At 37.7% G+C, this 15,006-nt stretch overlaps 1 protein-coding gene across 1 annotated transcript; it reads right to left on the bottom strand.

Annotated features, from left to right (window-relative positions):
* Positions 1-8,528: 8,528 nt before the first annotated feature.
* LOC138367291 (uncharacterized) lies at positions 8,529-12,746 on the bottom strand. Its single transcript, XM_069328711.1, has 3 exons — positions 12,662-12,746; positions 12,423-12,548; positions 8,529-12,307 (listed from the first exon to the last, which is right to left on the bottom strand). Exons 1-3 carry the CDS (start codon positions 12,744-12,746, stop codon positions 8,529-8,531), a joined length of 3,990 nt encoding a protein of 1,329 aa, XP_069184812.1.
* Positions 12,747-15,006: the final 2,260 nt, after the last annotated feature.

The following is a 15,006-nucleotide window of genomic DNA, read 5'->3' as shown; positions in this document are numbered from 1 at the left end:
AGCCCAGTGACCCTGCACAGACATTGCTAATGGACGTTGACGTCACCAGCTAGCCTCTCAGCGTTCCTGCACAGGCACGTTCAAGGGGATTAAAAAGCCGGACTATGAGTCGTGTGTTTTGCGATACAACAGTGTCCTTGAAACCTAATATAAAATACCATCATCCCTAGTCTATTTTTAATTTCATATTTACTTCCAACCATCGCCCATTACATGTATCAAAGGGCAGCAGCACTGCAAGAAGTGTTGTGTGTATTTTCAAGTTCGTCCCCTGCTGCCTGTATTTACCCAGGTCTTTTTCCTAAATATAAAACTTATCCAATTCATTCCTATTCTGTTTCATGTCGATACGTATAATAGGTTATAAATATTCTCCTTTAGTATGACCATTCAGTCACACCTCTATCATGTCACCCCTATTTCTTCTTCGTCGTCTTCATTCTAGAGAATGTAATTTGAGCTATGACAATCTTTCTTGAAGGATCGTTTATTATGCATAGGGCAAAAAACAGGAACCCTGAAACCTAATGTAAAATACCATCAACCCTAGACTATTTTAAATTTCCTATTTACTTCCAACCATCGGTCATTGCATGAACCAAAAGGGGAGCAGCACTGCGAGAAGTTATTTGTGTATTTTTCGAGTTCTTCCCCTGTTACCTATATTCACCCAGGTCGTTTTCCTAAATATATAAGTTATCCAATTCATTCCTGTTCTGTATCATGTTGATACGTATAATGGGTCATTAATATTCCCCTTTACTATCATTCACAGCTCTATCATGTCACCTCTATTTCTTTGCCTTTCTAGAGAAAGTAATTTAAAGCTTTGTCAATCTTTCTTCAAAAATTGCTTATTGAGCATAGGGCAAAATAAAAATGAAAACTTACTATCTTTCTTTTGTATGAAAACAGTCCCCTGCCCGGCGTAGTGACTTCAATGCGATTTCAGTACTAATCCAATATTACTGTATAAACTAACAGTACCCTGCCAGGCATGGAGACTTCAATGCGATTTCAGTACTAATCCAACATTACTGTATAAACTAACAGTCCCCTGCCAGGCATGGTGACTTCAATGAAAAGCAAGCCTCTCATGTTTTGAAATAAAGCCTTCGTTTCTGACGTCATCATCCCTAATGTGGCGCGAGGCGCGCTAAATGCGGATCCCAGGAGGTTCACACATAAGTGTGAACTCTTAATCAGGCTTAATACCTCACCTATACTCTATGCTTCATCAGAGTCGATATTCAGCTACAATAGCTCGTATTTTCGCTCATTACTTATATTTTCTGTTATTCATAAACCCGATCAAACCTTCCTAACCTAACCTAACCTAACATATTATATATAACAAACAAATACATTCTACAGAACAGTTATTGTTGTTTTTTAGTGACATCGTGAAAAGCGACCTCAGGTATAGGGATAATGTATTGCTAGCCATTAGCATATAGGTGTGAAGGTATTACAGTACCTTACTGGTCAACTATGTATGACGTCACCAGACAACCAATGCGACCTTTGGCGTCCTACTGGCATGTGTATTTGATGTTATCACTCGAAAATGACTAGACTATCCATCCCCACCTAACCTAATCAGAGGTTTAAGAATATACATTGTATAGGTTTCTATTATTTTATTGGTAATAAAAGTTTACATTCTAGTCTTAACAGTAAAATTGTAATGGGGAACAAGCATGATATTTCAGATGTTGGTCATAGCAATCCCAGATCCTGGTGATTTTTTGTTAGACCAGTTCCTCTGCCACATCAAATCTGGAAGAATAAATAGAAACCATATTAGCAACACAGAATAATAATAATAATAATAATAAATCAGCAATAATAAGAAAGGCAATATATGGCAAACATCTAAAATATACTTACAGCTCAGTAATATGAGGAGTCATCACACAGCGATAGACATTTATCCTCTCCATCTATGCAAAATGTCTTTTTGCAGTTAGGCATTGCAAAATTAGAATAAGCAAATTGAATTATCTTCCTATCGTTCATATCATATTCCCCATATTCAAATAAAGTTTCAAATTTATGTAGTGCAGCTCTCAAGTTAAGGTTGCATAATTGATAGACGAAAAACATGGCATAGGCTCCACAATAATAGGAGTCCATGCTCTGTATGCGTTGTGTGAACATGTATACTCTATAATCTTCAAAATAAGAGAGGAATTCCTGTAAATAACTTGAATGGGATTCCATCTTCAGCCCAAAACTGTCCAACAGGGCGATAATGGCTCCTGAAGGTTTATTGTGTACATACACAGTCATCCAATGACCCATCATCGTTGCAGGGGATTTCTCATCTAAAGTATTTAAAATAAATACCACTGGCTCTTTATTCAATTTCTTGAAGATTCTCCGTACATCGTTCGCTAAATAACATCCAATATATATGGCTTCTTCCCCTAAATATATATTTTTCAACCCATTGTTTATTTCTAAACAATTCATGTTTCTTAGGCTCTCGTTTCACAAATAATACGTCGGTCAGCATTAATTTTCATAACCCCAGTAGTAGGACCAAACAGCAGTATGACTTTATTTCCCACTATGGCTGTATTAAATTCCAATGTAATTCTTAAATTCCCTGTCGCTTCCAAGGAAACTGTGTCCTTTATTTCTTCTGGTAATAAATTAAAGACCAGCAGAGTTTGTCCTTTAACGAACGATTCGTAGGACAAAATATTATCTACATTAAATCCTACAGCATTTAGGACCGTATAATATAATTTCGAACATTTATGGGGGAAATCACACGCGATATTAAATAAACTCGTGCCGTTCACCGAGATATATACGTTGCTCAAGGCGGAATTGTTGAAATATAATGGGTTTAAGGTATAATCTCCAGAAATGGCTTCCATATCAATAATGGCCATGTATAACTTCTCAGGGATCACTCCACCCCAGGGTTGGTCCATAGTTAATGATTTTTGGCCCTGCCCTAGAATAAAGGTTTTAAATAGGGTTTTATCAAATATATACGTTACTGCTCCATTATTTTGGGCGAGTGCTCTGTTAATAGCTAGTAGCCCAGAAGGGAATGGGGTTAATCTATCGATCCATAAGCGGGCCATATTTATATTATATTTATAATTAGCAGTTGCTGTATCACTGCCAATAACCCATTTATCACTATTTAACTCTAAACGTATTCTTACATCTACGTTATCCATTAAATATTCGCTAATAGATGCAATATCCAGCAGTAATTTAAAGCACGTATAAATGCCGTGTTCTTTCATATTAGCCATTTTCTCATCCTGATCTATCGTGGTCGTAGCAAAATACTGCGTATCAATTTTATTGGGTATCGTTAGCGCCTCTTCTTTATAAAAATGAGCTAGATGCTTAAAACCATCAATTTTACTTCTGGAAAGAGTCGTTAGCAGCTTTATATACGCCCAATATGAAAATAAAGAATTACTTTCAACTACTTGTTCGTTGAAATACACCACCACTGTTTTAAAAAGTGTTTGTGATAAACCATTAGCGACAGTCACTTTTTTGCCCGAATCTATTGCGGCGTCAGCTTCTGTTAATTCTATACCTACTTCTAGGGCTAGGGATGACATATCCAGGAAATGACCAGGTATGCCAGGGATTCTAAATTCGATATAGGAGTCCTTAAATTTATTAATTCCTAAATTAACAGGTAAAATATCGATATTTTTCCTGCTGGCTATAGTGGACTCGATCATACGTGCTGAATTAAGTTTGGGAAATCCATCTGTTACAGCCACTGTGTAACTTTCCAAAGGGGATTGTAGCCCAGCTCCTAGTGTAGTAGTAGTATTCATGCTGGATGCTATGAGAGGAATGAATTGTAATTTATGCAAACACGTCATTATATCTCTTATTCTTCATATTCTGTTTTGTAAAACTGCGAATAAGTGCTAATTTGGTGGCCTTAGCCCTTCTCTAGACTTTTTCCGCCTTTTACCACCACCTAAAATCTGACGGCCAACTCCCTTCAATGATTCGATCCCATGCTTTTTCATTGACTTTTTAAAGGAATGTTCGCCTGTTTGCATGTCTTGCAATACATTCTGACCCATACTTAAGACGGCAGGAGCTAGGGTTCTCATTAAAAATGGGGCTGCTTTACGGGCTAAACCAGTGAGGAAACTGAATATACCACCTCCTCTTATATGACTCCTATTGAATATTCTAATATCACTCAGCCCACCTCCTTTATATGAGGCAGGTGGGCTAATTAAGAATAATATTTCGTCTACAGACGGAGGGATGAAATTGACGCGCATTTTGTAGCTTGCAGATGAGTAATGAGGCACGGAACTGTAATGTCCTTATTATATAGACCCAATTCGGGGTCGTATATGTAAAACAGCTGTTGTGCTTCCTCGTTTATCGAAATAAATAGGAGTCCCATTAGGATCGGTTACTGCAATACTTATACTATCCAGTACATTTGTATTTAGAGGTTTATATAGTTTCCTATTCGTGCTTTCACCACCCTGCAAAGACACTACGTCCAATATATTCACTAATAAATTTCCGTACATCGTAGGAGCAATTTTATCACAATAAACACACAAGTAATCCATCATGCCCCTGGGTTGTGGAGGGTAGGGGCACGTGTCTGATATGGGTGTTTCATCCAAATAATTCTTGTGCACGTATATATCATAATTTTTATGCTGTTCAGTTCCTAAAACCTTGCCAATACTCGCCCCAAAAGATAGGGAAATCCTGCATATTGCTCGATTATCGTCATAATACAATACATTCTCATCGCTGCTCGCGGTATTGAACTTTACTCTATTGGAAATCGTTCCATATTTAATATATGCATCAGCATATCTTGGGAAATGCGTCTTATAGACATCAGACACAAAACTCAAATCGTTCTGTGAAAATATATGGGTAATTTCATTATTGATGGCGTATATAATTTCCTTTATGCCACCAGCTAAAATATTAGTTTTCGGTAGAAATTTGGAATGTTTGTAACTAATTCCTTTAGCATCTAGGTACATAATTCTCACGCGGATATAACTCTCCAGATCATCCGATCTTATTATGTAATATGACGAAGGCAATAATATATTCTGGAGACACATTTCGTAGGAACGTCTAGAATCCAGCACGAGTTGATTATACAGTCTGTTTTCAAAAGCACTAGGTACATTATTAGGAAATAAATCTGTATTAGAAACACTAGTAGCGTAAATAACGTGGGAATCCATTGCTGGACTAAGAATGAATAAACTAAAAACAAAACAGAACATCTATTTATACACTCACCTTTAGTAAGCTAACCAAGTTGCTCCTCCGCCAACTTTAGGGCGTTTAGTTTCTCCAGCAGCTGTAGTAGGAGCATACACCCGTTTTCTTCTTAGTACCACGTCATCATTAAATACTTGTTTACGAGATTCTGTATTCCTAAACATTTCTCGTGGAGTTGAGGTTAAAGAGATGAATAATTTAACCAGCGGTAATTTTTCTCGTGGGAATACAGAGCGGTGAATTGTCATTTTAGTTAAAATATCATCAATTATGTTTATTCCAGTCACTGGCATTTGCAGATTCCCACTGACGTCCCATTGCACCATCTTGCTTTCATCAAAATAATTCAACAGCGAAGTAGCATAATCATGATCTTTAGCTTTCAATTTTAAATGTACCAAATGTACTATTGAAGGATTAGCTCGTACTGAAACTGGTGCTACTGGAGTACTTGCTGCTGGTGTTGGAGCTAGTGATGGCGTTACTTCTGCTTTTTTAACTACTACTACTTTAGCCGGTCCCTCATCGATGGATTTACGAGGTACTAGATAATATTCTTTCATTTTTTATTTATTAAATATCCTGGTAATTAAACTAGCAGCTATGGGTAATAATATACCGAGGATACTGCCTCCTTTACGAGTCAATAAAATACGCTTTTTGTTTGAAATTGAGGGTTTCTTGCAAGCCAGCGAATGCAAGGTGTCTCTGTATTTCTTCAATTTGACTATAACTTTCTTCTTAACCGGAAGCCTATTTTTCAGAAAATTGTTGAAAATCTCTGACAAGCAATGAATATGTGGTTTTTTAAACTGCGCAATCAATTTTTTCCTGGCTGAGGAATTGAGTTTGCTCAGCAAGGTCACCAAGTCTTTGTACTTGTATACTAATGGCTTCTTCATATCTTCAACAAATCATCAGCATCAATCCACTGATCAAATGAAGAATCGTAGCCTTCGTACCTTACTTTATACTGTAATTTATTATTGGGCAATGTACGTTTGCGTAGTACTTTCTCAATATTAAATGCAACTGGTAAATGGGTTAGGGTTAATTCTTCCTTGTAAAACCCTCCGTCAATGGGCTTGTTATTCAAATCTTGTAAAAAATATAATGGGATAGGCTGGCTTTTATCTATACGAATAATTCTGAAAATTTCTTCCGTGTTTTGTCTAGCAAAACCTTTCTTGAATGTCGAAATTCTGTTGGAGAGAGTAATGCGAACTGTGTCCCCGACAGCTAGTAGAGAACTAAGACCTGCTTTAGGTTTGTCCTTACTTTTATACATGAGACTGAACTGTTTCTTTATATCTTGTGGACGAGATAAAGCATGGACATCAACTGGAGTCCGACTACCTAACCCTCGGTGGGGTGTTGTGTTATACGCCTTTATGATATCAGACAATATGGGCAGATATCTCGAGGTATTGTGCGCAGTCATATATTTATAAATCTTAGTTTTCATGGTACGTATAAAGCGTTCAGCGATGGCGGCTTTTGTTTCTTGAGAAAATACGCTATACAGTTTAATATTTTTAGCTGCAAGCATTCGTTGCATATGAGAATTATAAAATTCTCCTCCTCGATCTGTATTTATTTTACGTATTCCTTTGAAATATGAGGATTCCAATATGTTTTTCAGAGCTTTACTCACAGTCTGTCCATCTTTGCGTTTCAGAGGTGCGACTTGCGCATACCGTGAAAAAATATCGACACAGACGAGAATGTATTTAATATCATCATTGTGTTTGGCCAATAATCCCATTTCTGCTAAATCGCAAGCTAAATATATACGGGGTTTAGGACTCAGCACCTTTCTTCGTAGAAATTTCCGAGGTTTTAATGCGTGCAAAGTGTAAGCTTTAGACGATTTCAAGTATTCTTTGACATCTGATAAAGTAATATCTGGCTTTATAGTTTTAGCTGCTTTATACAACCTATTGACCCCCCCTAACCCTCCTGTGGATGCGGGGTTATAATAAATTTTATCTAGTACGTGCTCCATCTTCTAATAAAGTGATATCTGATTGTATGGTTTTAGCTGTTTTATACATCCTATACACCCAACCCCCCTAACCTCCCCTTGTGCTTGTTGTTGTTGTTGTTGTTGTGGGGAACACATCCTATACACCCAACCCCCCTAACCTCCCCTTGTTGTTAAGTACGTTCACCATTGGTAAACAATTTCGTATGGATGCTCACCAACAATATTGCTACGGAAGGTGATGCGTTCAGGGGTTTTCACTCCTAAATCCACCAATAAATACCCATAAGGTTTACTGATGGCTTTCTTGTAGATATCCAAAAGCTTTTTAGAATCTTGTTTTCCAAATAACTGCCGTCCTAAAGTCTCAATTTGAGCTAAATCTCTAGATTTCACTAATATGAAATGGGAGGCGTTTAAACTGATACTTCTAGCATATTTCCCAGAGAAAAATATATTTTGGGTAATGAATATGCACGAAATAGCAAGATGTCTGCCTTTAGTGAAGATATCAGACACAATTTTGGAATTGGCAGATTCGATGAACAAGTCATCGATAATAATTAAAATAGGCGAATCATCTGTACGTTCATCTAAAGGGTTAATAATTTCAGGTTGAGCAATTATTTTCTTGTTAATTACTGGATCGTCTAGCAATGCTCTGTAACTGCCGCCACATATAATAATACTGGAGAATTTCAGATGGTATTTTTGTACGAGTTTAGTGCACAAATGAGATTTTCCGCCATTGGAAAATCCTGCAATGATTATTCTGCTAGGTTCATTGAAAATATCGAGTTGTTCTTCAGTGATAGGTGAACTATCCATGACTCGTGTTGAGTTTGTACTGACATAAGTATGATAAGGTTATTATATTTAAACATGGAAGGTTTTCATAGAAACATCAAAGCATACATTTCATATTTTTTATTTTTTTGCATAGAACATTTTCAAAAAACATAGGTTAGGGGGCACGGTTTTATAAAAACATCAAAGTATACATTTCACAATTTTTATTTTTTTTATATACAACAGAACATTTTCAACATAGATATACAACAGAACATTTTCAACATAGGTTAAGGGAGACTGCATTTTCAGAACATCAGTGATGAGTCAGGGGCCCCGCAATTTTTTCAAACATCAATGACAGGTTAGGGAAGGTAGCAATTTTCAAACATCAATGATAGGTTAGGGGAGGTAGCAATTGTCAAACATCAATGACAGGTTAGGGGAGGTTGCAATGTTCCATCACCAATTTCTTCAGTCACTAATTGTGAGGATACGTCTTGTTCACCAGTGCATCGCGTTTTCCCCACATATTGAATATGGGATGGAATCCACGTCTTGCAGGACGTGCAGCAGCAGCAGGTGCAGGTACATCCTCCTCCTCCTCCTCATTCTCTTCTTCATGAATTTCTGCTTGAGGTATATCGGGGTGTCCATACGCCAAAGACTGTGTAGGACTCAGTACATAACGTTTATCGTCAAAGGCGGACAATCCACGTTTTGTAGTGAGACAGGTACACATACGGCCTTTAACATTCCTAATAGATCTGGATTGGAACCTCTGCCCAATATTCAACTCTAAAGCACTTTGGAAAGCAGCATGAGTGAGTTTAGACTGATGATAAGTGGGAATACCTTTACAACGACAGATCTGAACCTGATCTTGAGTAAGAATCGAGTACATTTTAGGCTTCAATGCAATGAGTTCTTTGATAATTTTGGCTCCAACTTCCGATTTTAACAAACCTAGTTGACCTTTGTGAGAGTCATCGAAATAGGGATTTTCAGGAGGGAAATTACTGAAATCCATATGCTGAGATAAAGGCAGTTTATTTAATTCCTCAAAAGCATTTGGACAGCTTAATTCAATCAAATACGAATCTGTATCCGTATACAGCAATCTAGCTTTGTCTCCATAATGAGCTTTGACGGTATTGTACCAAAAATCATATAGGATCCTCTTAGCTATTTGCAAGATCTGGAACCCCAAATAAGTTGGTGTATTGACTTTAAGTGATTGTTTTTTAACTGTGCAAATAACTCTGTCTTCACTTAACAAAATGCTCCGTTTGAAGAACGGATTGCGTGCATGCTTTTGGAATTTGTCTCGTGATGTAACTAAATAATGCTGATCGCCATATTTACTCACATTTGTCAAACTCTTGCCGTAAATTGCATTTGATACTAGCTTGAAAGCTTTACCCTTAATGGCGCAAGGTGTATTTGCACGTTCACGAGCATTTGTTTCGACAAATTCCTTAAGGTACTTGCTCTGTTGGAATTCATAAACTGCATTTACCTTAGCCACTTCCAATCCCAATTTCATCAGCATCTGAAGCAAATCCAAACTCACCAAGTAATCTTTTTGAGGGAGATGTGAAGCAATTAATTTATTGTTTTTCTTGGGGAGTTTACGATCTTCGGTATTTAAAATATGTTTGCTATAATCGGAGAGAAGATCAGTTGAAATATTAGCATGCGACAGGGTTAAAGGTAAGTCATCTGTGTATCGAGCCACCTCAGGTGCGACATGCTTGGTATCACACATGACCCAATACCCTTTATCCCCATCACATGTAATATTTTCCAATCCTTGTTGGAGCCAATCATCACATTCGGTAGCAGATAATTTACGGATCCCGCCTTGAGGAAGAAGTTCTGTCATACAGGTGGCGTATAAGCCATTAAAATCCAAATACAGAATATATTTATCAGTGCTAGAAGGATCAGCACCTGTATGCTCATTTTGTACACTTGTGTGTTGTCGTACAACAGAGGTAAATCCGCCTCTTAGATTTCGACGCAATACATCGTACAAATGAGGATCAGAAATAGAGTCCAAGACAACTTGGCTCTTAAACAAGAAAGCGTCCCATGCAAAACTAGATAACGAGACATAGTGTGTAATGTCTAACTTGTACAGCTCAAGCATGGTCTTGCGCCATACAGTGAACACATCACACAATAGTCCAGTATCTACTTTTAAATAGACCTTCAAGTAATCCCCAATGGTCTTGCATTCCGCTAATCTAAAGACTTCTTTAGCCTGTGTATAATCGGTCTCGCTTATGGCCTCGTGTTTTAAACTATTGAAAAAGGCTTCGGGAGGAGGAAGAGCCGGTTCATTTAATTTCTCCAAAGATGAAATGTAGTCATAACAGAAGACCTGTTTGCCTGTCTTTAATAAATGGTGGGCAGCTGCAGGGACGTCATCTAGCATAACTGAGGTGAAAGTGGTAGGTTTACCTTCCTTGATATGTTCTTTAGCTAGTTTTTCAAGCCCACCATTTAGTAAAGCCAGACTATCCATAAACCGAAGTTTACCGATATCTACTTTCATGAACTTAAATCCATCTTTGGAGGCAATGTCAATTTCACGGTTAGGGAGGTTAGACAATTCATTTAAAATTACCCCAAGGTCATAAGCTGCATTGTGAGAGAATGTATATAAATATTTATAAGAATTTCTACACAGCATGTTGCACCTTTGGCAATAGGCAGCTAGATAATTATTAAATTCAATAGCATGATCATGATGACGGTGCTTGTCCATAGCTGATTTAAATGGACTATAACACATTTCACATGTGGTCTGACGTCTATAAGCTTGCCAATGTTCACGTGTCATAGATATTTTGTATTTAGGCATGGCAGATTTGATTCTCTTCCATGCTTTCTCTAAAGTATCTATGAAATGATTCACAGGATCATCCCCCATATACGTTAATTTCTCTACCACCTCCAATTCCCTGTTGATGATGATAAAAGCATACGCCACAGCTTTGTGACGCTTCTCAATCATTCCTTGGGGATTGGAGGGGTCCAACAAGCACTCGAAATCATAATATGCTGTGTGAGAAGGTCCATAAGCACGACCGTAATTTTGGAATTTGATTTTATGACCTTCAGGGTAAAATTTCAATGTTTGTTTAACTTCGCATGACTCTTCGTGATCCCGCATCGCATCAGGTGACAAATGAATTAAACATGAATGACAAAAAATATGATTGTTAGGAATATTATATGTATTGTCGCGCATGTTGCGAACATATTGATTGAAATCTTTAATGAGCACAAGATGCTGATCCTCTAGCATGAGCAATGGTACTTTAGGAGCGGAATGTTCTCTACCTTTTCTAGCTAAGCTAATGTAGTACCTATTATCTTCACGCGTAAGCACATAGATAAATATACTTAATTTATTTATGCTTTCAATTTTATTTATATTATCATATGTTATGGGAATTTCAATATCCTCACTCCAACGGACAAATCTAAGACACCACCTGACTGACTTGGAACATCTGCGGATATTATCTAATGTCATCCCCTGAGCTAGACATATATATGCAGCTAAACATTGGATTAAACAAATATTTTGCTCCCCTTTAGGATTGAAAACATAATGTCGACCACGTAATTTATCTGGATAAGGTACGTATTCTCCTAGACGGATGGGATGCTGAACAGCTATAGAATTGATATAAAAACCAGAAATGCTCTGTATACCTAGACTAGAACCTTCTGTCTCGGCAAAGAACTCTTCTAGCTTATTATCCAATTCAGCAATCCATTGGTCTACGACAACACTTACCTCATGCCTAGATACAGTGCGTTGCTCGGCCCTTATAGGTAATTCTCCCTCAAAATCAGGTTCATTTTCTTGATTAAGCCGTTGTAAATTAAATGTAAAATCAGGGTATATCAAGAGGGCAGGAGGGAAATTGGGGTGAACGGCGTCAAACAAGGATTCTATTTGCTGAATAAAATAATCACGATATATAGTCAAATAATGGGCGGGATCTCCTTGGGCATGATCTGGGATGCTATATGAACGGCGTATGTACCCTCCATTGAAATTATTGATTACTTCAAGCACTTCGGGTTGAGGAGGAGGAAGCAAAACATCTACCTGCTGCTGCTGTTGCTGTTCCTGAGGTGGTGGCGGAGAATTAGCGATAGGCTGGCTGGCTTCCATATCTGAATCTGCTTCCCAAACCAGATGCAGGGAATCGTCATCATCACCCTCTAGATGGCTACCTAGAGTAAAAAGAATTGAGATTTTTAATAAAAAATAATATAAATTTATTATAGGAATGTTCATAAAAATAAATAATGTAAAGTTATGGGAATAATCATTGAGGATGATACTTACGATTTGGACTGTTCCTGCTACTATCTTCTAATGGCGGTGTATGAGCTTGACTAGTGCTAGGCACTCCCCCTCCTCCTCCGCGAAGATATTCCTCCACTACCTCCACTACCTGCTGAGTTGGCGAGCCTAAAATCATACAAATGATCATGTGAATAATTAACGATGATAAATTAGATATTTTTATAAATATATCTGACAAGAATTGGGGATGGTATTGCAGAATAGTGTAATTGACTTACTTTCATATTGGACGCTTTGGTGCGATGATGCTTCTGAGTACTCTGAATCAGAACTAGTATCAGACTCGGGGTCATCTAGATACATGCAAAATGGACATGCATCGGGGTGGCCACCTGTAGATTTTAATTAATATATATAGTTATACATATATATATTTTTATGGAATGCTGCATAGATGTATAGCTCTACAGCCAACTGCAAATACTAATTCACATATAAATTTAGCTGCTATTGAACAATTTTCTATAGTATCTAAACATATACTATGACTCCTAACAGATGTTATAAAAACAATGATACTTACGGGTAGCACAAATCACTTTGGAGCACGAGGGACAAATCTTATCATAATGTCCACGAGATATCTCAGAACATTGCACACAGTAAATAACGCACTGATGCCGAGGATTGGCGGTGAAGGCTATTCTACATTCACCACATTTTGCCTGGCACAGGTGGAATGGCCCTAGTTTAGGTGCCTTGCAAAGTTCACAAATATTCATGGTTGAGTTGATAGATACGAGACAGTGAAGTCGGATATTGCACAAGTGCTGGAGCTAGTTCAAAGTGTTAGCACAGGAAGCCTGAGTTGAACTGTCCTTTGGGCTGGGGGGAGGTCCTTATAAGGTCAGCTTGCCTGCTGCCAGATGTACGATTCTGCTTAAATTGTTGTACGACAGTTGGGCTGCTGATATACTTTGCACTTATTACAAAATAATAATTACAGTCACGGTTGATTAAAATGTATATTCTTAAACCTCTGATTAGGTTAGGTGGGGATGGATAGTCTAGTCATTTTTGAATAATAACATCAAATACACATGCAAGTAGGACGCCAAAGGTCGCATTGGTTGTCTGGTGACGTCATACATAGTTGACCAGTAAGGTACTGTAATACCTTCACACCTATATGCTAATGGCTAGCAATACATTATCCCTATACCTGAGGTCGCTTTTCACGATGTCACTAAAAAACAACAATAACTGTTCTGTAGAATGTATTTGTTTGTTATATATAATATGTTAGGTTAGGTTAGGTTATCAAAGCTTTTGATACAGTGCCACATGAAAGACTGATTAAAAAAATAGAGTCTCATGGTATTGGGGGTGCTATATTAAGCTGGATTAGGGCATGGCTATACCAAAGGAAACAGAGAGTTAGTATAAATGAAATCAAGTCAGAGTGGGAAAATGTTGTAAGTGGAGTGCCTCAAGGCTCTGTCCTGGGACCTCTGTTGTTTATAATATATATAAATGATTTAGATTCAGGTTTGAGTAGCAACATTTGCAAATTTGCCGATGATACGAAAATCGGTAGGGAAATTAATTCGGAGGAGGACTCACTATCACTTCAAGTTGATCTAGATAGGGTTTTGAAATGGTCAAAGGATTGGCAGATGCAGTTTAATGCTGATAAATGTAAAGTTCTGAGGTTAGGTAATGATGATAGAGTTACAAGATACGAGCTAGATGGTGTTGTGATTGCGAAGTCGGATTGCGAAAGGGATCTGGGAGTTATGATTAGTAAGAATTTAAAACAAAAGGATCAATGCATAAATGTTCGTAATAAGGCAAATCGGACACTTGGATTTATTAATCGCAGCGTTAGTAACAAGACACCTGGTGTGGTTCTCAAGCTATATCTTGCTCTAGTTAGGCCCCATTTAGATTATGCAGTTCAGTTTTGGTCGCCATATTATAGAATGGATATAAATTCACTTGAACGTGTCCAGCGTAGGATGACTAAGTTAATTCCCCAAATTAGAAATCTTTCATATGAAGAAAGATTAACAAAGCTTAAGTTGCATTCACTGGAAAGGCGAAGAGTTAGGGGTGACATGATAGAGGTTTACAAGTGGATGAATGGACATAACCGGGGGGATATTAATAGGGTATTAAAAGTATCAACACAGGACAGAACACGAAACAATGGATATAAATTGGATAAGTTTAGATTTAGGAAAGACTTGGGTAAATACTGGTTCAGTAACAGGGTTGTTGATTTGTGGAACCAATTGCCGCGTAACATTGTGGAGGTGGGGTCCCTCGATTGTTTCAAGCACGGGTTGGACAAGTATATGAGTGGGATTGGGTGGTTATAGAATAGGAGCTGCCTCGTATGGGCCAATAGGCCTTCTGCAGTTACCTTTGTTCTTATGTTCTTATGTTCTTATGTTAGGTTAGGAAGGTTTGATCGGGTTTATGAATAACAGAAAATATAAGTAATGAGCGAAAATACGAGCTATTGTAGCTGAATATCGACTCTGATGAAGCATAGAGTATAGGTGAGGTATTAAGCCTGATTAAGAGTTCACACTTATGTGTGAACCTCCTGGGATCCGCA

The sequence above is a fragment of the Procambarus clarkii genome, chromosome 21 (assembly GCF_040958095.1).
Source record: "Procambarus clarkii isolate CNS0578487 chromosome 21, FALCON_Pclarkii_2.0, whole genome shotgun sequence".
In the NCBI taxonomy this organism is placed as follows: Eukaryota; Metazoa; Arthropoda; class Malacostraca; order Decapoda; family Cambaridae; genus Procambarus; species Procambarus clarkii.
This window is presented reverse-complemented; position numbering and strand designations above follow the sequence as displayed.